The sequence below is a fragment of the Lissotriton vulgaris genome, chromosome 6 (assembly GCF_964263255.1).
Source record: "Lissotriton vulgaris chromosome 6, aLisVul1.2, whole genome shotgun sequence".
Lineage (NCBI taxonomy): Eukaryota > Metazoa > Chordata > Amphibia > Caudata > Salamandridae > Lissotriton > Lissotriton vulgaris.
Window position 1 is genome coordinate 1,838,963,417 of NC_141694.1, and position 22,346 is coordinate 1,838,985,762.

Here is a 22,346-nt window from a genome sequence, read left to right on the forward strand (position 1 = left end):
AAATTGATGTACCAATCATTCTATGTTCACAATCATGAATAATTTAATCAGGGATAGTGCCGGATGATGGGACAAGTAGAGCCGTCGACGTTTCGACCCCTACATGGAGGGTTTACTTGAGCCCTTAAGGCGGGGTCTTCATCAGGACAGGGAGTGTTATAGTGGGGCAGTGTGATTCTAGAAAGATAAAGGAGACTCAATAAAATTCTAAACAAAGATAAATTAAAGAGCTTAACTTTATATTAGCGAAGAAATTGTTACGAGAATTTTACCATGGGGTTTGGGCCAGCCGGCACCGAATGTCCGGAATCTGTAAGACCACCTTCTGTGTAGTCGGATGTTAAAGTGCTCAATTATCGAGCCGACTAAAAGGGGAGCAAAAATGGACTAGAATCAGTGAGATACAGGTATCGGGGGCAATTCAGAATTGGTAGTTGTAAATTGTAACCTTAAAAAGCCGGTTCACTTACATGTATCTTCCACTTAAAGGGTTAAATTGCGTCCATCCAAGTAGAAAGACTGCTGGGGTACAAAGCTTCTCCCCTAGATGGCCACTAAAGGGAGGAGATGGATATAATTATAGCCCAATGACTGTGGAAATCTAATCAAAAATGACAGCGTGAAACCTAGGCGGGACACTTACATTGCTCATGCCGTCACCGAGGAAAAATCCAAAGTTAGCATGGCGAAGCTCGTCAAAAGTTCCAGATTCTCTGAAAATGTAATGTAACGGGATTAGCCATAGTCTGTCTAGTATGAGTGACTCGAAAAAGTAAACGTCTGCCGCAATCAAGACTTACTACACAGCGTAGCCGCAGCCGCGGTCTCTCACTACCGAAGAGCTAACTCCTTCAAACATGCGAAACAGAGGTACTTCCGTGTTATGGATAAACGTCTGGAGGCGTGGTAACGTGAGTGACTGAAACTGAAAAAATACTAGGCAGGCTATCGAGGAATGGCGGCGATTTGGGGATAATAATACAGGACTTCTTACAGATCGAGAAAGCGAGGCCAAATTGCGAAACGTACCCTCTCATACAAGTTGAGATTTACAAAGAGATTTTTTATCTGGTAAGTCGATGTTGAAACATGTACAGAAGCTGATACAACTGGAGATTTAGAATGCCATACCTAAGTGTGAGCAATTTACAATACATGCACCTCTCACACAGGGGGGTGTAGATGTATATTCATTATGACATTTTAATCTAATTTAAACAGTACAGCTCGATCTTAATACTAATTCAAAAAAAGTGCACCTCTCCAATATGAGGGTGTAGACGTTATCAGTCAGTTCGCATCCATGGCCATAGAAGATGGTTATTCTATATGGCACATTAACGTCCCAGTGCTGCCATCTGGGCATAGCTACTGTCCGTTTCATTAAGACCATTTGTGATTGAATTAAATGTAGCCATCCATTTCAACTCCCGTGTATTGAGTACAGTCGCCAAATTGCCACCCCTTCTGCCCAATGTGATCTTTTCTATGACTAACCATGTGAACTCCTGTACAGTGTGTCCCATTCTTTGGCAATGCTCAACCAGGGGGGCTCCCGGTACGGCACAGCGTATTCTACTACCATGTTGTAAAATCCTTTGTTTGACCTTTTGTTGGGTCTGACCAACATATATTTTCTCACACGGACATTGAAGGATATATATGACGTTGGCCGTATTGCAATTGGTGTAAGATTTCAAATCAAATGTCCGGTTTTGATATACAAATTTTTTGGTTTGTAATGTGGTGGCACAAGCAATACATGCACCACACTTATAATGCCCAATAATGGGAGGGAGGTTCCATAGTGAGGTGATGGTTGGTTGTTCAGGCGGCTCTATAAAAGAATGGACCACTATGTCTCTGATGTTCTTTGCTCTTTTAAAAGAGTGCAAAGGTAGATCCTCCTGCTTGATGTCGTCAGCTACCAAGGGCCAGTTCTTATTAATCTTTTTGATTTCATTGCTTCTTGTTGAAAAAGTAGTTACGCAAATGATGCGTTCAGGAGATCTAGTATGATTTTTGCATGACCAATCTTTTGATTCCTCTTCAGAGTGCAGCAACCATTTGGCTTACTCATTCCACAATGAGTACAGTTGGTCTTTCATGGATACTTCCATCTTTCTTGGGAATACAGTTCATGCTTTGACCCTCACACACCAATGGGTCTATTACGATGGCGGGCGGACTTTGCCCGCCCGCCACCTCAATGGAGCACGGGACCAACCTTCGATGTTGAGGCGGTCCCTCCATGCAAATTAGGATGTGCCTGCCACACTGGCGGGCGCATCCTGGGCCTTATACATTGTGGGTGGATCTGCTGGCTGCCGACCCGCTCGCAATGTAAAAGGACTGTGCACAGTATTGCCATGCACAACATGGCCGGCACCACGTGGTGCATGCCACGTAGTGCATTGCAATGAGGGGGTACCATAGGCACCCCCCCATATGCACTCCCAAACAACCTGGGGGCCCCCAACGGGCCCCCAACATCAAGGACCGCATGACTTTCGATGGCGGCAATTCCCGCCTACATCATATGACACCGCTAACATATTATGTCCCTTTTCCGCTCGGTCGATAATTCGACTGGCGGAAAAGCGGCTGACTGTCTAATATGGTGGGGGAGAACCAGGGGCATATGGCGGGTGGATGGCCACCGCCGGGCCGGTGGTGGCGGCAATCCGCCCGCTGTCATAATCGGGCCCTTAATGTCTTGAGGTCTTTTCTTCCTGGTCTTTTCAGGACTTTTTTTTGGCTCCCATCTGGAAATGTTTTCCAGGTTTCCTTCTGCAAATAGTTTGCTTTTCTTTTTTGTGAGACATTTAGTCTGTCTTCAATTATTCCAATTTGACTCTTGAGTAAAATAGTTGAGACGCACTTTTTCCACTGGGGAACTAAGGAAGCACCTCAACCTATGTGCTTCTTTTTTGGATTTATTCATGCATTGTTTCAAATGTAGCATGACTGCAATTTTGCATGGTAGTGAAGGTTTGAGATGCTCTCCCTTTAGAACGCCTACAAAATGCACGTTATCCGCCCTCATTTTTCATTGCTGTAGTTTTGGTTCATCATGCAGCGATTCTTCTGCATAGCTCATTCACTCCTCTGACTCATCCTGTAACACTATCCCCTTTGTAAATCGACTGCTGCAATATCCTGAAACTGTATATAATTGGTGAGCGTGTCTTTCTAGCACTATTTTCTACCTTTTTTTTAAGTAGCCCAGACTTACTTGTGCTTCTTTTGCAGATGTGTTTTTAGAAACCGTTCAGACAGAAGCCTGCTACTCTATGTTTGTTGCCTGAATGAAGCCTTGTTAAAGGTCAGGGCCTAAAAGAGCATGTGTAATCTTTAAGATTTTCCCTCGACTAATCATGTTGTCTCCATTATCTGCACTTCAATGTTTACTGCTTGAGATCCTCCACCCAGTGATCCAGAATACTCGTCATGTTGACTACGGCAGAACCATACCTATCGGTTCATTTGGATCACCATTTGGTGCTGATAGGTGCCTGTTAGGCAACTCACATAATATTTTCTTAAATGTTACCCATCAACCTCCCTGGCCTGGGCATGACTGCTACTACCACATCCAAAGTATTCTTTCTTCATGCTACAAAACACCACCTCCTTGCAGGGCAAAGGCATCGCTGATGCTCTGTTGCGAAGACATATGCGCTTCTCAAGGTCGGAAGGGGTTAGGGGATTTAAAGATTGTCTGGGCCAAATCTGAAAGAGCTCCGAGCTTCAACAAGATTTGAACAAGTTCTCGGGGTTTAGCTCCTTTGTGCATACTAAGTAGTCGCTTTTTTTAATCACTATCACTACTGGTGGAATCTTCCGGGTTCTAGCACTGTGTAAATTGCCAGACCATTCTCATCTAGCAACTAGTATTTTTATAAACTTAGTGACTAAAACAATCACCATCATTCAGCTGTTAGTGATCCAATTCTCTCAATATAAAATATGTTTATAATATTGTTGATGTGATGTTCAGAACTTCAAGCAGCACGTTTCTCAAAATGAGAACTGTTTTGCAAAACAATGGATTTTTTTAATTTATGTTTTTCTTTGTTTCAGTTCTTATGAGCTTGTTTGTGCTCTTTTTAACCTGTTTGGGATAGTACAATGTAGTAGACCTTGTGTTGCTTATTACCTGACCCTCTTTACTTCAGAGGCTCTCCATTCAATTTTAGAAAAGAATTGATGCACTTTGTTCACACTATTACCTGTTGCCTAACTGTATTACTAAAATACTATATAAGATGGGAAAGGCGAATAGTGCATAAGATGTGATGGACTGCTTTGTGCAACTGTTCCTATTGTCATTTATTCTGTCTTTCTTAGATGGTTGAGAACCAGTTTGTGCTGTCCTTCGTTCATCGATTCCTGGAATACAAGGGTGCCACCACCTACTTTGCTTTCTGCTTTCCTTTTTCGTATGCGGACTGCCAGGAGATGCTGAATGGATTAGACGAGAGGTTCTCTGACTGTAAACACATTTCCTGTAAAAGGTATTTTGTGCCCACATTTTCTGACTTAATTTCTAGACCTGCCACGTCGAAATTATACGTGGAGATCCTACAGAAAAAGGTGTTGATTACTTTGAATTCACTTTGAATAAACACATTGTTATTAATTCTTTATCTAAGTCCTTCACTTTGAGCCACATGGTTAAAGGAACAGTAACTTTGTTTGCAGTCTTACTGATGTAAAAGTATGGAGAAAAAAATGGTGATTCCCCTCCAAATGTCCCTTCAGAATATCCAATTGTGTGCCAATAATCACTCCACAGACCAGTAATATTTTTTTTCCTAATGCATCGAGATTTTTGACTCCTGTTCTCCATCTCATTTTTATTCTTGTTGCCTCTTGCATGTTTTACTAGTCTGCAATGAGTGCATGAGAGTGAGACACTGTCCTTGACCTTCGAAATCCCTCTCTATACTGTTTAGGTAACTTGCTGCTCTGTAGTTGCTGCCTGCTCATGTTTAAGCAGGTGATTGAGGTCTGGGCTTTATTACCGTAGCTCATGGGTCTGCCCTTTCCTTAATGGCATTTCACAGGCGTGGTACTCACTTGGCATGGATATCAAGAAATTACTCTGAATTAGTCCATAGGTGTCATAAAACTTGATTTGAAAGGCTACAAACCTCTTGTCTATCTAGTTCTTTGCGTGATTCTACACTCTTTATATAGTTTGTATCCTGCATATTAAAGCACCATTTCTGTTATTATAGGTGATTCCTAATTCCAACTTGTGCTGACGAACCATTAGGTCATCGATATCTACCAAAAACTCATTGGCTTCAAATTTATCAGTTAGCAATAGAAAGTTATCGACATCTTTTCCACTATAACACCAAAATGATTGTTGAGGCTTTTCACATTCATATATGTGCATATTGCACATTTTCCCTTTTTTCCTCCTAGCTCTGTTTCCCTGCCTCTTTTATGCTACTGTAGCTTCCCTGCGCTGTATGTTTTTTTCCCCATTTGTGGGGCTACCCCATAAAACATCCACTGCAAAATCTGGAGTACTTCTCCAATATTTTCATAACCTTGGAATGAGGGGAGGATGTAATTGTTCCTTCAAATATTACTCATTTCACCTTCCTCTGCCTTGCCCCCTCATTGTCGGTGACCATTGTTTGTTTATTTGCAACCAGAGAACCTATCCTCATATAACCCAGCTGTCCGCAAGAGCACGCTGTACTAATTGGCTCTACATAGAACTACGATTAGGCAACTTCTTTGCCCTGCTCAGGGCAAATACCCATTAGCATTGAGGTGTTTGCAGAGGGTGGCAATATAGAACGTGGTCCAAAGTGAAGTAGGAGGCAGCAAACATCAGTAGACTCCCTTACGGCAGTATCCCCTGTATGCAAGGTGAATGCTGCATGGCATGGTTCGCCAGCCAGTAACCATGTTGTGGTTCTTGACTGCACAAATGACCGCAAAGCCTAAAGTTATCTACATGTAGTTATGCTCTTTAGTTGCTAATCACAGTTGTTTCATACATTGATATTAGATGTGCTTCTAGTGTAGTCAAGTTTCAAGTTTAATGTTTATTGTTTGATTAATTAAAATCATTACAATACCCCCCTTACATAAAATAAGTGAACTTCATCTACACAAACAGCTGAGAGTGACGTTATGCAAGCGATCATAATTGCATTTGTACTCTGATTCCCGTACATTTCAAGTGTGTAAAATTGTATTATAAAATCATTCTAAAACTATGTATCAATCCAGTTACAGCAGAAAAGATTAAAAATGATGTACCATCAAATTAAAAATATGGGGATACGTTACATGCATTTACAGTTAAAGTTCATCTGCTTGCAATAGGCAGCTGTTCACTAATCTCATGAATTTGACTCCTCAGCAAGACCAGATGCATGACGAGCCCTCAAGTCAAGTCAAGTCAAGTCAGAGAATTTGTATAGCGCACTACATACCCAGAGGGTCTCAAGGCGCTAGAGGGGGGGTGGGGAATTACTTGTCGAAAATCCACGTTTTAAGTTGCTTTCTGAATGCTAGGTGGTTCTGGGTAAGGCGAAGGTAAGTGGGAAGTGAGTTCCAGGTTTTAGCTGCCAGGTAGGAGAAGGATCTACCTCCCATGGTGGTTTTGTTGATGCGAGGTACAGTGGCAAGGGCTTGGTTGGATGATCGTAGCTGGCGGGAGGGGGTGTAGAAGGACAGTCGTGTGTTGAGGCATTCTGGTCCGATTTCGTAGAGTGCTTTGTGTGCGTGGGTTAGGAGCCGGAAAGTGATCCTCTTATTGACGGGAAGCCAGTGGAGGTTTTTCAGGTGACCAGAGATATGTTCTTTACGTGGGATGTCTAATATGAGCCTGGCTGAGGCGTTTTGGATTCGTTGGAGTCTTTTCTGGAGTTTAGCGGTAGTCCCGGCGTAGAGGGTGTTTCCATAGTCCAGTCGGCTCGTGACTAGAGCGTGGGTGACCGTTTTCCTAGTTTCGGTGGGGATCCAACGAAATGTTTTTTTGAGCATGCGAAGAATGTTGAAGCAGGATGAGGAGACGGCGTTGACTTGTCTGTTCATTGATAGTGAGGAATCCAGGATGACGCCCAGGTTCCGTGCGTGGTCTGTCGGGATGGGTGCTTTTCCAAGGGCTTCTGGCCACCAAGAGTCGTCCCATGCGGAGGGGGAGGTACCTAAGATGAGGACTTCTGTTTTATCTGAGTTCAGTTTCAGACGGCTGTGTTTCATCCATTCGGCTACTTCTTTCATTCCTTCGTGTAGGTTAGTTTTGGCGGTGCTAGGGTCATTGGTGAGTGATAGGATCAGTTGAGTGTCATCCGCGTAGGAGATGATGTTGAGGTTGTGTTGGCGTGCGATGACCGCGAGGGGGCTCATGTACACGTTGAAGAGGGTGGGGCTGAGTGAAGATCCTTGTGGTACGCCGCAGATGACTTCAGTGGCCTCTGACTTGAATGGTGGAAGGCGGACTCTCTGGGTTCTTCCGGTGAGGAACGAGGTGATCCATTCTAGTGCTTTTCCTTGGATTCCGATGTTTCTGAGGCGCTGTAGAAGGGTGCTATGGCAGACTGTGTCGAAGGCTGCGGAGAGGTCGAGGAGGATGAGGGCGACTGTGTCTCCATTGTCCAGTAGAGTTCGAATGTCGTCTGTTGCTGCGATGAGGGCGGTCTCAGTGCTGTGTTTTGCTCGGAAGCCGGACTGTGAGGAGTCGAGGGATTTGTTGGCTTCGAGGAAGGCGGCGAGCTGGTTGTTGACAGCTTTTTCGATGACTTTGGCCGGGAATGGAAGGAGCGAGATGGGGCGGTAATTTTTGAGTTCAGTGGGGTCCGCTGTGGGTTTTTTCAGAAGGGCGCTGAGTTCAGCGTGTTTCCAGCTTTCCGGGAAGGTGGCGGAGTTGAAGGAGCAGTTGATGACGTCTCGGAGGTGCGGTGCTATGATGGAGTCTGCTTTGTTGAAGATGTGGTGAGGGCAAGGGTCTGTGGGGGATCCTGAGTGGATGGAGTTCATCAGGCGGATGGTGTCCTCAGTGGAGATTGGGTTCCAGTCATTAAGGATGTTCGAGGGGGGTGAAGGTCCAGCAGATGGTTGGGTGGGTTGGTCTCCGGGTTGGTTGTCGAAGCTGTTGTGGATGTCTGCAATTTTGTTGTGGAAGAATGAAGCTAGGGAGTCGCAGAGGGCTTGAGAGGGGGTGATGTCGTTAGAGTTGGCCGAGGGATTGGTAAATTCCTTGACGATGTTGAAAAGTTCCTTGCTGTTGTGGGCGTTGTTATCTAGTCGGTCCTTGAAGGCGGTTTTCTTGGCCTTTCGGATCAGTTGGTGGTGTATGCGGGTGGCGTTTTTGAAGGCGTCCTTGGTGCTGGTGGTTGGGTCTTTTTTCCAGGCCTTCTCAAGGGAACGGCAGATTTTCTTGGATTTCTTAAGATCATCGTTGAACCATGAGGCCTTCTTGCTGCCAAGTTTGCTTTGTCGTTTTTTCAGAGGTGCTAGGATGTCGGCGCTGTTGGATAACCATAGGGTGAGGTTGGTGGCGGCTTGGTCGGGGTTTGAGGAGTGAGTTGGGGGGTTTAGAAGAAGCGATGAGGAGATCTGGTCGATGGTGATTTTGTTCCAGTTTCTTTGCAGAGTTGGTAGGGGGTGGTTGTTGGGTTTGGGCTTGTTGTAGGTAAAGTGAACGCAGCTGTGGTCAGTCCAGAGGAGAGCCGTGGTGTGGCTGAAGGAGACATGATTGCTGGAGGTGAAGATGGGGTCGAGGGTGTGACCTGCGATGTGGGTGGGGGAAGTGACCAGTTGTTTAAGTCCGAGGTTGGCGAGGTTGTCCAAAAGGGTGGTGGAGTTGCGGTCGTTGTTCTTTTCAAGGTGAAAATTGAGGTCTCCCAGAAGGATGTAATCTTTGGAGGGGAGCGCGTGTGGAGTTATGAAGTCGATGATGTCCTCACTAAATTGTGCGCGGGGTCCTGGTGGCCTGTAAAGGAGGGTGCCTCTGAGTGTGGTCTTGGGGTCGATGTGGATCTGGAAGTGAAGGTGTTCAGAGTTGGCGAGATTGACGTCTGAGCTGGTTGAGATGTGGATGGATTTCTTATGGACGATAGCGATTCCTCCTCCTGTGTGGCCGGTACGGTCCTTGCGTATGATCTTATAATCTTCTGGGATGGCAATGGTGATGTCTGGGGCAGAGGAGGCGTTCATCCATGTTTCTGTTAGGAAGGCGACGTCCGGAGAGATGGTGTCTAGTAGGTTCCATAGGTCAATGGCGTGCCTGTGGACCGATCGGGTGTTGAGCAAGATGCATTGTAGGTGGTTGGGGTCGGGAATCTGTGGTGTGGTCGTAGCGGAGTTGTTGTCGGTGCCGATGAATTTGCAGGAGTAGCATGAGAAAGGTCCATGGGTGTGTCCAGGAGCGGCTTGGACGCAGTTGGGGGAGCGGCCGGGGTTGAGGGCTAGGAGGGTGGTGGCATCGTAGGTAATGTGGGAGGGTCGGGCATTACGAGGACCAGGGGGTATGGCGCTGGGCGCGGGCCAGGCGCGGACGGGCGTAGACGGGCTTACCTTTGGCGCACCTTCGGCGTGGCCGTAGCGCGTGGACGCTGCGCGTGGGGACATTGGCCATTAATGGATGGTGGAGGGGGCGGAGCGTGGGAGGGTCAGCTGGGAGGCGGGATCGTGGAGGCGGGTCAGGGGATATCACAACACCAAAATGGAGGGCAGAAACGAAAGTGAAAACTGCGAGGGCACAGCACAATGCACGCCAGCAAGCAGTCTAAGGCTCCTAGGTACAGCAGACTAATTCTCCACTAAAAGCGCTATTCACCAAGCAAAGCACAAAGCGCGATGTAAATGATTGATTTAAAAGTATCCTAAGCAGCTACAATACTCGCTGTTGTAATCACAGCGCTACAATCACAAAGCGCGGTAAAATGAGTGATACAAAGTATCCAATGCAGCTACAATACTCGCTGTTGTAATCACAGCGCTACAAGCACAAAGCGCGGTAAAATGAATGATACAAAAGTATCCAAAACGCTACACCAGCAATATCTTCAATATCACAAAGCGCGGTAAAATGAATGATACAAAAGTATCCAAAACGCTACACCAGCAATATCTTCTAAGCGCGGTTTATCTGTTTGGCGCTACAATACCAGGCGCAGTCTGTAGGTCTGTAGGTGCAAGGGGCTTCAGCTGCGTTGTAGGTGCTGCAAATCTCTTGAGTGAATATTCTGGTTGATACAAATCGCCTTTAGCTATTGTCTCCTTTGGGCTAGCATGGCTGGACAGGCGCACAGCAAATGGGCCAAAGTTTCCTTTTGGAGTCCACATAAGCGGCAACGTTCTGAGTTAAAACCTGTCGCCCATGAGGGGGGTTGGTCCTTGGAGACGTGCACCCCCATCCTGAACTTTAGAAAGCACGTCTTTAAAAAGGAACTGAAATGGGCAGATAAATAGGCTTGTGGCTTTAGGGACCTGTATGAATTTATGACTGTCCATCCATGGCGTCTCTTTGTGAGCGCAAATTTATCTTCCAATAGAGATTTCTTTTTGCTTGTGGCGATCACAGTTTTGTTAAAGGATGCTCGATCCATCTTGTTGTCCCAAGCTGGTTGGAGTTCCAAAGTGGCCAAGGATGTACTCAGATAACTCCCCCAAGAGTTTGGGGATTCTTGCTTATTCTGTGTCCTTACTTCATCCCAGCAGAGTCTATTTAGAGTGTCCTCTTCGTATAACCGGAGGGTGTGGCAGAATTTAATGAAGTTGCTCATTGCCCTGTATTTAAGGTCCTGAAGCCCAAATTCCAATCGTACCTGGGCAGGCAAAGCAGATTTTGGCAAGTCAAAAACTGATTTATAAATTTTTGACTGCAATTCATTCAGGAAATTCAAATCTTTGCCACACCAGGGGACAAGACCGTATGACAAACTTGGTTGGATTTGGGCAGCCATTACTTTTAACAAGTGCGAATGATTAGGGCAGTTCAATTTTCTGCGCAAGGATCTATAAGTGTAGATCAGGGACTGAACCTTTGCTTTGAGGGACATTTTGTGATCTTTGTGACTTGTGCCCTGCCCGATTATCACGCCCAAATATTTGTATGCACTTTTTTCTTCCACCGGGGCCCCATTTACCCTCCATTTGAACTTTATTTCCTTCTGTTAACCAGACGAACAATTTTTATTTTATCTTTGTTTATCTCTAGCTGTTCCGAGTCCAGATAGGATGCCAGGTTGTTTATTGATCTTTGTAATACCACTGGGGTTTGGCTTAACAAGACTATGTCGTCTGCATATTGGAGGATTGCAACTGGCTTATTAGCCAGTTTGGGGTGGTGACAATCTGGGTTATCGATGTGTTGGGCAATGTCCGATAAATACAAGTTAAAAAGGCTTGGGGCCAAGACGCAGCCTTGCTTCAGACCATTTTGTGTAGGAATACTTCCGGTAGTGCTCGACCCGTTTCCCAGCTTGACTCTTGCCCAGGTATCAGTGTGCAGAGTTATGATGGCGGTGAGGAGTGCGGTTGGTATGCCCCATCTTTTAAGTTTTTTCCATAAAAGGTTCCTGCTCACTCTGTCAAATGCCGATTTAATGTCCACGAAACAGGCTAAGAGGCGTACTTTCCTTCTTTGCGCCTGTTCCTTCAAGAGAGCTAGGGTTGCAAGGTTCGATTGAGTGCCCATGCCTTGCCTGAATCCTGTTTGGAAGTTAGGGATGATGTTTTGTTCCTCCATCCAACATTGCAGATGGTTCACTAGGCACGAAGCGTTTAATTTGGCTTCCACGTCAATCCAGGAGATTAGTCTGTAATTCGCTGGGTTACCATGATCTCCCTTTTTATATATGGTTGGATGACAGTCCCCCTCCAGGAAGCTGGGATGTTGGAGTTTACGTAAATCTCGTTGAAGACTGGTGTTAGGATTTCAGACCATAGCTCTGGGTTATTCCTGAAGATTGCATTTGGAATGCCGTTTGGTCCCGCCGCTCCCTCAGACTTTAATTTCTTTGAGGATTTTTAGTTCTTTCTCGTTTGTCAGAGGAGATTGCTCTTCGAAGACTGAGTTTAAATGAGCTGAATTAGCCTTTGTTGTTGCGTGGCGCGATCCAGATTGTGCCTCGTTCTGTTCATGATCTTGCCCCTGGGGATGTTGTTCTAAGTCCCTCCTGGGTTGGTTGAACAAGGACTTTACATGATCTGACCAGATTTCTCAGTCAGACACTTTACTTCTTGCTACTTTATGCCATTAAAGCAAGTTTGTACATGTGCACCTGGGTAAAATGTATACGTTAACATAACTGTAGCCCTTTTCCCTTAGAGGGTTGTTTCTACACTTGCCCACACCCATCCACCACAGCATCATCGAACACGCTAATGAAGGGGATCTGTGTGCATGTGCCCTTTCTCCTATTGCCTCAACTATGCAGGTGTTTGTGTGTTTCTTGCAGTGTAACACAAGCTCGATCCATGCTTACATTGTGACTCCATAAAGTCTGAGCCTAAAGACCCACAACATTATAATGTTTTTGTTTGTGTGGTTTAAATGTATTCTATAGATCGTATCAAGTGGGGAATACCTGTCTAGTGAGAATGTGTGTGGTTTTTTTTATGCAACTGCATGCACTTGAATGGCAAAATAGCATGGAAACCATAGCTGAGGTTTTTTTTCTTCTTACTTTTACAGTCCCCTTAATTCTATTTACTACCATCGGGAACTGCTGTGCCATTCACTAGATGGCCTGCGAGTTGACCTTCTCACTATCACTTCTTGCCATGGAAGGATGGATGACCGAGAGCCCAGATTGGAAAAGCTGTTTCCAGATTCTTCAACACCACGTCCCTGGCGCTTCACAGGGAAGAGGGTAAGTGCCTTAACTAGGCCCATTGCTTCTTACTCTTTTGGAAATTCTTGATTTTTACATAAATGGTACTTCAGAGGAAACTAATGTGTGGGTTGACCATTGTAACAAATTACCGTATTGCAAAAAATATTGTTAGAGAGCAAGAACAGGAGCTATATATGCTGATTACTGTTAAGAACGGTCTTGGAAATGGACTCAAAATTGAGATTGCAATTGAAACAGATGGAGATTTGGCCTAGTTTATACTTTTGGAAAAACATTCCCTTTTTTGTTAGTCCAATATAATATTTGAGAGAAAATATGACTTTCATAGCATTATCACAATTACATACCATTCCATTCCCACAAATTACCTTGTCCCTGTAATTCTTTCATCCCTAGAAGAGTTTGTAAAGGTTCACTTAACTTGGGCACAGTTGTTCACCTAAATATTATTTTTTTAAATGCAAAGCAGCTTTTACTTGATGATCAGACGCAATAAAGTGAAATTATATTCTTTCTACTTCAACAGGTATTTTTCCTCAGCAGCCGAGTCCATCCGGGTGAGACACCCTCCAGTTTTGTCTTCAATGGCTTCCTTGAGTTCATACTTCGTCAGGACGATCCCCGCGCGCAGATGTTACGACGCATGTTTGTCTTCAAGCTCATTCCAATACTGAATCCTGATGGCGTTGTGAGGGGGCATTATAGGTAGGTTTTTGGTAGCTTGCTATGCAGTGTGCCATTGGTTTATTTTATGAGCTTGCTGTGTACATGCACAGGTGACCTAAACATGTAATTATGTAATCTACTCTGGCTCTCAAGTTCTCCAGGCCACAACTCAAGCTTTAACTCTCAAAGTAATCTGTGTGGAGATAGTTGTATTTGGCAGTTGATATCTGGAGTACAGCACTGTGAAGAGGAAGAATGGACTGAGCAGGTTTTGAGTGTATATCAAATGCCTTTTTGCTATTAGTAAAGCTAGCAATGCACCTACGGAGTGCAAGGATTGACCTTTCAGAAAGATTTAGAGGTTTATGGTGAAAGGACAAAGGCCAAGACTGAAAGCTCACAATTTTCTTTTTCACTAGAGGTCATTGAAATTCGGTAAGGTTGTTTTTTATGGGATATTGGACAGGAAAGGCCTACGAGCATGCAGGCAGCCATATTCTAAATAATCCTAAAATAGTAAGCATAAATGGAGGGCATGAACAACCTAGATTAGATGACTTCTGCTTACCTTTTGATCTGAAGAAAAGATTTTGCATGTTAAAAAGCATTTTGACAATATCTTGTTTTTTTTAGTTGAAAGACCAGGAGGTGTTGCATAATAGTTCTAGATTGTTAGCTTTTTCTCCAGAGGCTGGGACCCTGATTAGGCTGACAGTAGAGAAGGGGCCATGGTCAAAACTTCACTTTTCACACCGAGTGTAATCATGCAGTTATGGTAATTGGTAACTTTCATTGTGGTCAACAAGCCTCATCCTAACTTAATGTTTTACATATGCCAGACGATTTGATATCCTATTAGGGTTGATAAAGTAGTAACATACAAATGAGTGGCTCCGGGAGGATACCTAAAGCACTACACTCGTAAGAGCATGTCAGTGAGATAGAAATCTATCCCTTTTCATGCTCTGGATCGAGTGAATATATGTCATGGAGCTATCGGTTATGCTTTGGTCATCAGCTGTATCAAAAACAGCAGAAGGTATAAGAAATGGGAAAGGTCTTACCAGAGTTCAAGAGAGAGTAGAGCAGAAGAACTACAATTGGTTCGTTGGCCAAATCCTTGGCTATTTCAAACACTGCTCTGGTGGCATTCAGTTTGGAACAAATGTATTCTTGACAATTACTTCAAGTAGTGTGTATGTGCAGATGTATATGTATGTGTGTGTGTGTGTATATATATATATATATATATATATATATATATAACACAATCCTACAAATAGTATTTTACATATTGATGAATCTTAATCTATGATAAACTTGTTAAGTATAAATGTATTTTACATATATCAAGTTTTTAAGGTTCTAACCTGCAGCACATGAAATGTATTTTACGAGGATTATACTAGAAAGATATGTATTTCTTCCATGTCTATGACTCTAGAAAATCACGTGGTCATTGAATCACAATAGCACTGTCACTTTAAAAAGCCTTCGCGCTCAAATGTATTTGTCGAGTGAACAAGCGGCGTTCTCTGACATCTGGCTGCAATAAACATTTGAAGCACTAAAGAGAATTGGGTCCGTGTCCTGTTTGGTTTCAGCGTGGAGTGAACGCGGGTTCTAACACAGGATTTGGAATATATATATATATATATATATATATATATATATATATATATATATATATAATCACATGAAATACCACTTCGGTAGAAAGTAATCAGAGGACACAGCGGGTAGTTTATATGACATCTTGGGCATGACGCGTTTTGGCGAAGTGTGCCTTCATCTGATGCCGCGGATCTTGAGAGCTATGCCTCAACCCTCTTTTAAATGTATGGCGGCACTCCCATTGGTGTGAGTCCATCTGATCCCAGTCCGTTGCCTCATGTTTGGTTGTAGTTCTGGGTAGTGAACTGCAACTCCCAGCAGGCAATACAGCTGGGATGAAAACTCCAACGGGGCTCACTTGGTCTCAAAGTTGGCGCTGGCATTCCTGGCAATAGAGGGTTGCGTGTAACTGGTAAGTCCCGATTCTGATGTCCAAAAACTTCCTTAGGTCCCCAGGCACCCTAGCCTCGATAGGATCTGATGCCGCTGATCTCGAGAGCTATGCCTCAACCCTATTTTGAATGTACGGCGATATATATTTTCATTCATTCACTATTCCGGGTTGCTTTGCCAGAAATCACAGCACTCAGGAGGGTAAATCATCAGTCCACAAGTTTATTTTCAGGAACCACACAAACACGTTTCGGCGTACTGCCTTCATCAGTGTCAAAGACACTTAGTAATTGACATGTTTATAAAGTTTCTTGACATTGATAGACAAAGGACAAAAACCTCTCAGAGACACTAAAGGCGTCATCTTATAGTGTGCATGAATGACATAAAATTGCCAATACGTTGTTATTAAATTCCACCTACAGATAGGTTTTTTACTACCTGCAATCAGAGGGTACACATTATTTACCATATATTATATATTGTGGGCGCGTGAGTTATAGTTAGCTGAACTAACTAGAACGGGGGAATTTCAATGGTTTTGTATGAGTGAAATGTACAGCTAAATATAACGTGTGAAACCTATGGTTTTTTCAGTGAAAAAAATAATATATATTATATATTATATATTATATATATATATATATATATATATATATATATATATATATATATATAAACAAAGTTACTCCCAATCCGAAGAACGGCACAGGCTACTTCTGGATTTCAGTGAAAAAAAAAATAAAAAAAAATATATATAATATAAATATATATATATATATATAATATGAACAAAGTTACTCCCAATCCGAAGAACGGCACAGGCTACTTCTGGATGCTTCAAAGTGTATTTATTAGAGGCACGAAATCAGCAGCTCCCTACCGACGCGTTTTGCCACTAAGGCTTGGTCACGGTGAATGTGATCAATGCAAAGTGCTATTTACATAGTAAAACAAGGTGCATGGAAAAAGGACTACAGTTGATCCACCCCGACCTGTTTTAACCGCCATTTTGGAGTGGTGTGAATTGATAAACATACATTGTCACAATGTACGTTTTCAAACAATCTCCAACAAAATAAATCTTGCCCCAGTGGGCTAAACTTAATTGAATTGTCAGTGAATTCATACAGGTGAGCTTGCCCATGCTTAATAGTGGGCTAATATGGTGTCCATGAATTCACTTTCTAGTGATTGTGTGGGTATCGCCCCAGTGGGCTAAACAGTTGTGACAGTGTTGATTCAACAATTGTATCTATTTGGCTTTTCTTGTTGTTTGCAGTCTTGTTGTCCTATGTAAAAAGAAAAATTGTGTTATAAAACCAATTATAACACAATTTTTCTTTTTACATAGGACAACAAGACTGCAAACAACAAGAAAAGCCAAATACCCACACAATCACTAGAAAGTGAATTCATGGACACCATATTAGCCCACTGGGGCTAGACTGAACTTTATTTTGTTTGTTTGATATTATTTAATCATGTACAAAAATCATTAACAAAGGTGGTACGCTAATACTACTTCAAGATGGCGGCCAAAACGGGTCGGGGAGCATGCTAGCATGGGCAAACTCACCTGTATGAATTCACTGACAATTCAATTAAGTTTAGCCCACTGGGGCAAGATTTATTTTGTTGGAGATTGTTTGAAAACGTAAATTGTGACAATGTATGTTTATCAATTCACACCACTCCAAAATGGCGGTTAAAACAGGTCGGGTGGATCAACTGTAGTCCTTTTTCCATGCACCTTGTTTTACTATGTAAATAGCACTTTGCATTGATCACATTCACCGTAACCAAGCCTTAGTGGCGAAACGCGTTGGTAGGGAGCTGCTGATTTCGTGCCTCTAATAAATACACTTTGAAGCATCCAGAAGTAGCCTGTGCCGTTCTTCGGATTGGGAGTAACTTTGTTCATAAAATTAAGGGTGTCCGGCACCCACACAGGCTCGCCGTGATAAGAGACGAGGAACAGCCGGGAAAGGTTGTTTGTATATATATATATATATATATATATTTTTTTTTTTCTTCACTTAAAAAAACCATAGTTTCACACGTTATAGTTACCTGGACATTTCACTCATACAAAACCATTGAAATTCCCCCGTTAGTTAGTTCAGCTAACTATAACTCGCGCGCCCACAATGCCCTGCTGATGACGTCACATATTAAATCACTCATGACATGGTCAGTAGGATGGATAGATATAGATATAGATATATATATATATATATATATATATATATATATATATATATATATAGCATGACAGTCAAACATGTGACTTGCAGTGTGTATCAGCCTTGACTTACTGGCCTAAGTGAATAATCTGAATGAATTAGAGAAAATAGGAAATCTTATTCTTTGAAGAATGGGGAGCCTAGATATTAAAGGCTCCAGATATGAAGATATTGTTGGTTGAAAGTTGTATGACCTGCAAAATGATACAGAAGGATCCAGAGGATCGTGCCATGAGGGAAAGGCTTTAAAGGTACAGATTTAATTGTAGCTGCATCAAATGAAGGAAGTAAACTTGTCGTGATTTCTAAATTACCAATTACAGTAAATACAAAGCTCCCTCCTTTGCCAGAGGATTATTTATTTCCTGATGGAAAATGTTATAACCTGAGGCAGCATTCAAAATATTTGCCTTGCCAGCACATTGTTTGAGGCAAGTTATGGTGGCTGTCATATAAATGATGGCCCTGGATCAGATTGTGGGCAAGAAATCTGACACCAATTTAGAAAAATAACACTTTATATTTGAATTTAGATACCAAGATCATTTGAATCTGGGGAGTACTTTTTGAGTTACGAATTTTTATACGTTGGCACTTATTTCAATTTCTGGAGCGGTAATGTTATCCTTTGGGGGGAACATGTATTGCATCTGACCACATGTCGGCGACTTACATGCTCCTTCTCCTGGACTTAAGATGAATAAGGGGCAAGGACCAAGGCCACACTAACAGGTCATCTTGGGAGATTCTGGGGCATGCAGGTGCAGAGGTGTGTTACATCTGGTGCCCTATTCACTTCAATGGTCAATGGTCAAGTTGGAAAGAGGTTGCAAGCTGGGGGGGGGGGGGCAGTCCGTAGGGACCCGCTTGGGTGTGGAGCTCAACCCGTGAGATGCTCGGGCACATAGGGACACCATTGGTCCACTTCTCCTCGGGCTGTGGGACTCTGTGCTGCAGTGGTGTCTTTTGGCATCTGGTTCGTGTGCTGGAGTCACTCTCGATTGGAGGGAGCCTGCAGAAAGAAGTTGCAGACCACGACTGGAAGTCCAGTTTTGGCAAACCCAAGGGTGGGCTTAGCCTTTGAGGCTCTAGGGACTCCGTTGGCGCCATCAGCGCCCTCTGACTCAGGCTGTGGGGCTTGGTGCAGAGACACTTTGAGGTGTCGGGTGGCAGCAGTCAGAGTCTCTATGTCTTGATTTCTACTAAAGGGGGACAAACAGGACAGCTGGGCCACTCACGATGTGGGTTTCGCTGTCCCTGAAAGTCCCTCAAGGGGCAGGTCGGTTTTCTCAGCGCTGGTGTGTAGACTGGACACAGTCCGCTGCAAGGGGTCTGGTACCCCAGGTATTGGTACTGTGCAGCTTCTGTCAGTCCTGGCATCCCCACACTTGGAGGGAAGATGTATCTGACCTTTGGGAGCACTGCTACCTCTTCTTGAACAGCTGTAAGTCAGTAGTCCAGGTGAGCGGCAGGACGGTGAACCGGACCTTGCTTCTTTTGGTATCTGTGGCTGCAGGGGAGTAGATCCTCTACTCCAATGGAGCTCTCTGGCGATTGGCGAAGCACTGGCAGCCCTCCGGGTTTCTAGAAGTCTGCACCGCGGTAGGACGAGACAGTTTCTCCACAATGGTCGGGTGCAGCAGGCAGGCTGGCAGCGTTGCCCCTAGTCAGATATGCTCCTCTGTTCTCGGATCAGCAAACTTCTCAGTCCACTTATTCTTTTGGTCCAACGAATCTCAAGTCCTGGCATCAGGGGTGCCACCTTAATACTGTGTTTAGGGGCGTTACAGGAAGTGTCAGGTAGTAGCCAATGGGCTACTTACCTTTAGGGTGACTGCACCCTCTATTTGACCACTTGCTGTGGGAAGTGGGCTGAACCGGACACAAAGGACCTAATTCTACCAAAAACAACGGAAGTAGAATTCTCCTAGTCTGTTCAATTCAGGGAGCCCACCTCGGGGGTGGAACTAGCCGGAGGTTGAGCATGCCTCATGACTATCTAATGTTCCTGTCCTGCTGTTAAATGTGCCCTTGGCAGGGGGTGGCATTTCCCCTGTCTGGGGAAGCCATGGTTGCATATCACAGGCGGTGGAAGCCTTTGAAGCATCCTGCCTTGATATGCAGATTACTAGTCATCCTGCTTGGAGGAGGTGTCGCCTCTTGCCAGAGCAGGCTTTATTTCCGATCTCAGAATGTGGGCTCTCACCTCAAGAGGGTCAGAAACCAGCCTGTACTGGCAGGCTGGACAGGACCAGTCAGCCAACACACAAGAGGTTGGTAGGGTTTTATGGCGTAACTCTAATGGAACCTGGAATGGGTGCATGCATTAATTATTCCGACACTGGAATCAGTGTGGGTTTTTAAATACGAGGCGTTTGATACCAAACACCATAGGTTCAGTGAAGCTATTATGTAGCTGGAAAACTCGTTTTGACCAGTGCCCAGTACATACCTTAAGATGGCTTCCCTGTTCACTTGTACTGTCAGTAATTGAACTGGCCAGCACAGGTCCATATCTTCTCATGCGGATATGTCCTCACATGTAATATAACGCACCCTGCCTTAGGGCTGTAAGACCTGTTGTAGGGGTGACTTAAAATTTTACTTGCAGTGTTAGGGGGCATGGCACACAGGGTGTATGCCATTTTGTGTTTTAAAATTTTAGAGCACCTTGTCACGCAGCCTGCAGTGGGTCCCTGCATGAATTTGCTCTTGGGTCCCTTAGAGTGGCACAATATATGCTTCAGCTCTTGGGGACCCCCTTTAGTACCTGCACCCTAGGTACCAGGGGTACCACTTACTAGGGACTTACATATGTACTAAAGGGCTGGTCAATTGGGGATCGAGTTGACCAGTGAGCTTGTTTTTTGGGGAGGTAACACTGGTACTGGGGCCCTAGTTAGCAGGAACACAGTGCATTTCCGTCAAAGTTGCATTAAGTACCAGGCAAAAATAGGGAGGACTACTGCAACAAAACCCCAGTTTCCTACAATCTTCTAATGCCTAAGAGGAATAATGCATGGTGTAATCTTTTGGGAGAAATTGAGAATGAGGAGGTGAATCTCAATCCTCACTACAATATTTTATGCTCATGCAGATGAAGGAAGCTAGGAGACAGATAGCCCTGTTAGAGTAACTCATCTATAGGAGGAGCACTGTATATAAATATGAATCCCCCAGGCAAGCCCCATAAAACAGTAGACCACAACAGTTATTGATATGTTGTTATTCACTACTCATATTGGTATGTTATAAAAAGTTGTTATTCACAACTTATACATACATCTTATGTAGCAGAATGATAATTACTATGGTAATTTCAGCAGGCATAGTATGAAACAAAGTGAATACCAAAATGACCTCTGACATTTTACTTCCCACATCCCTGCTCTCTCTGTCAGATTCCCTAACTGTTTGTTTGCCAAGCCAGGTAAGTATCCCCTAACCTCAGAAAACCACCGGCATGTCCCTCTAACAATCAGTCCTGGTGTCTGCGTCACCCAAATCCTCAATACTCTATATTCCTTCTCCAATGATTTTCCACGTTTGCTCCTCATATCATCACTGGGAAGACCAGCCTGGTGTGTGCTAGCACGAATGACCCTCCAGCTTTTCAGAGATTCAAGCATTTCAGTTCTCATTTTGTTAGCAGGCTAATATCAATTTACAGCTCTGAAAATGTCTGACAATAAAAGTGGTTTTGCACATGCTGTTAACCTTACCATTCAAATATTTGTTTTAGAGGTCATAAGTCTAACACACACTTACACTGTAAGCAGTTAATGGTCTCACATTGGCATACAATCAGGCCTGACTGGTATGTTACATATGTGTTACCTGCCACACACGACAGAACAGTCAATTTTGCCTTGCGTGGACAAACAAATTCAGCTGTGTCTCTGTCGTAGGTAATGCATGTAATGGATTGGCAAGAGAACTTACAGAGAATAAGAGAGGCAGCATCTTCTGCTGACCATGAAGACCAGCTTGCCTTTGGTGCAGCTGTTCTGCTTTCGCTTTTCTTTAAATAGCTAACCATCAGCTGCAGAGATTCTGTCTGAAACCTAAACCGGCTCTGGGAAAGTAAAACATCCTAAAGGAGGATAAATGTCGGCCCAAAGAAATAAAAGCTAGTTCAAACAATAAAGCATTCATTTAAAAAAAATATTTTTTATTGATTTTCAAACAATCAACGTAGTCGAGCAGCACAGCAATAATAAATGATGATCTATTGTATCAAAAGTGCTTCCCACTGAGTCCCCTACCCTTATCCCACCCTTTAAGGCTTCCTCACTCTGGGCCATGCAACTGGGGCACAACCCGTTTAAAAAAGCGGTCTGGAAAAACGTAAAAACTCTTTCCCTAATAGAGGACAAGGCCGCCTTTTCTAAAAGAAACCATGCGTGGATGACACTGAACACGTACAAATCCCTGAGACCAAAAACTTACTTTAGCCAGGGCTACCCAAAATTCACTAAACTGAAGTTTTTGAAATACAGACTGGGGATCTTGCCTACCAGAGAGCATCAACCACCATGGCTAAGAAGCAATGGCCATGAAGTCTGTCCGCTTTGCAACCTAGCTACGG

General features: G+C 43.9%; 1 protein-coding gene across 4 annotated transcripts in view; it reads left to right on the forward strand.

Annotated features, from left to right (window-relative positions):
• Positions 1-22,346, forward strand: part of AGBL5 (AGBL carboxypeptidase 5) — a 503,530-nt gene that overhangs the window by 99,901 nt on the left and 381,283 nt on the right. For all 4 annotated transcript variants that reach the window (XM_086928124.1, XM_086928123.1, XM_086928126.1 and 1 more), the window contains exons 5-7: positions 4,351-4,517; positions 12,677-12,854; positions 13,366-13,544. In XM_086928124.1, coding sequence (XP_086784250.1) covers positions 4,351-4,517; positions 12,677-12,854; positions 13,366-13,544 — 524 coding nt within the window. The remainder of the gene's footprint in view (positions 1-4,350; positions 4,518-12,676; positions 12,855-13,365; positions 13,545-22,346) is intronic.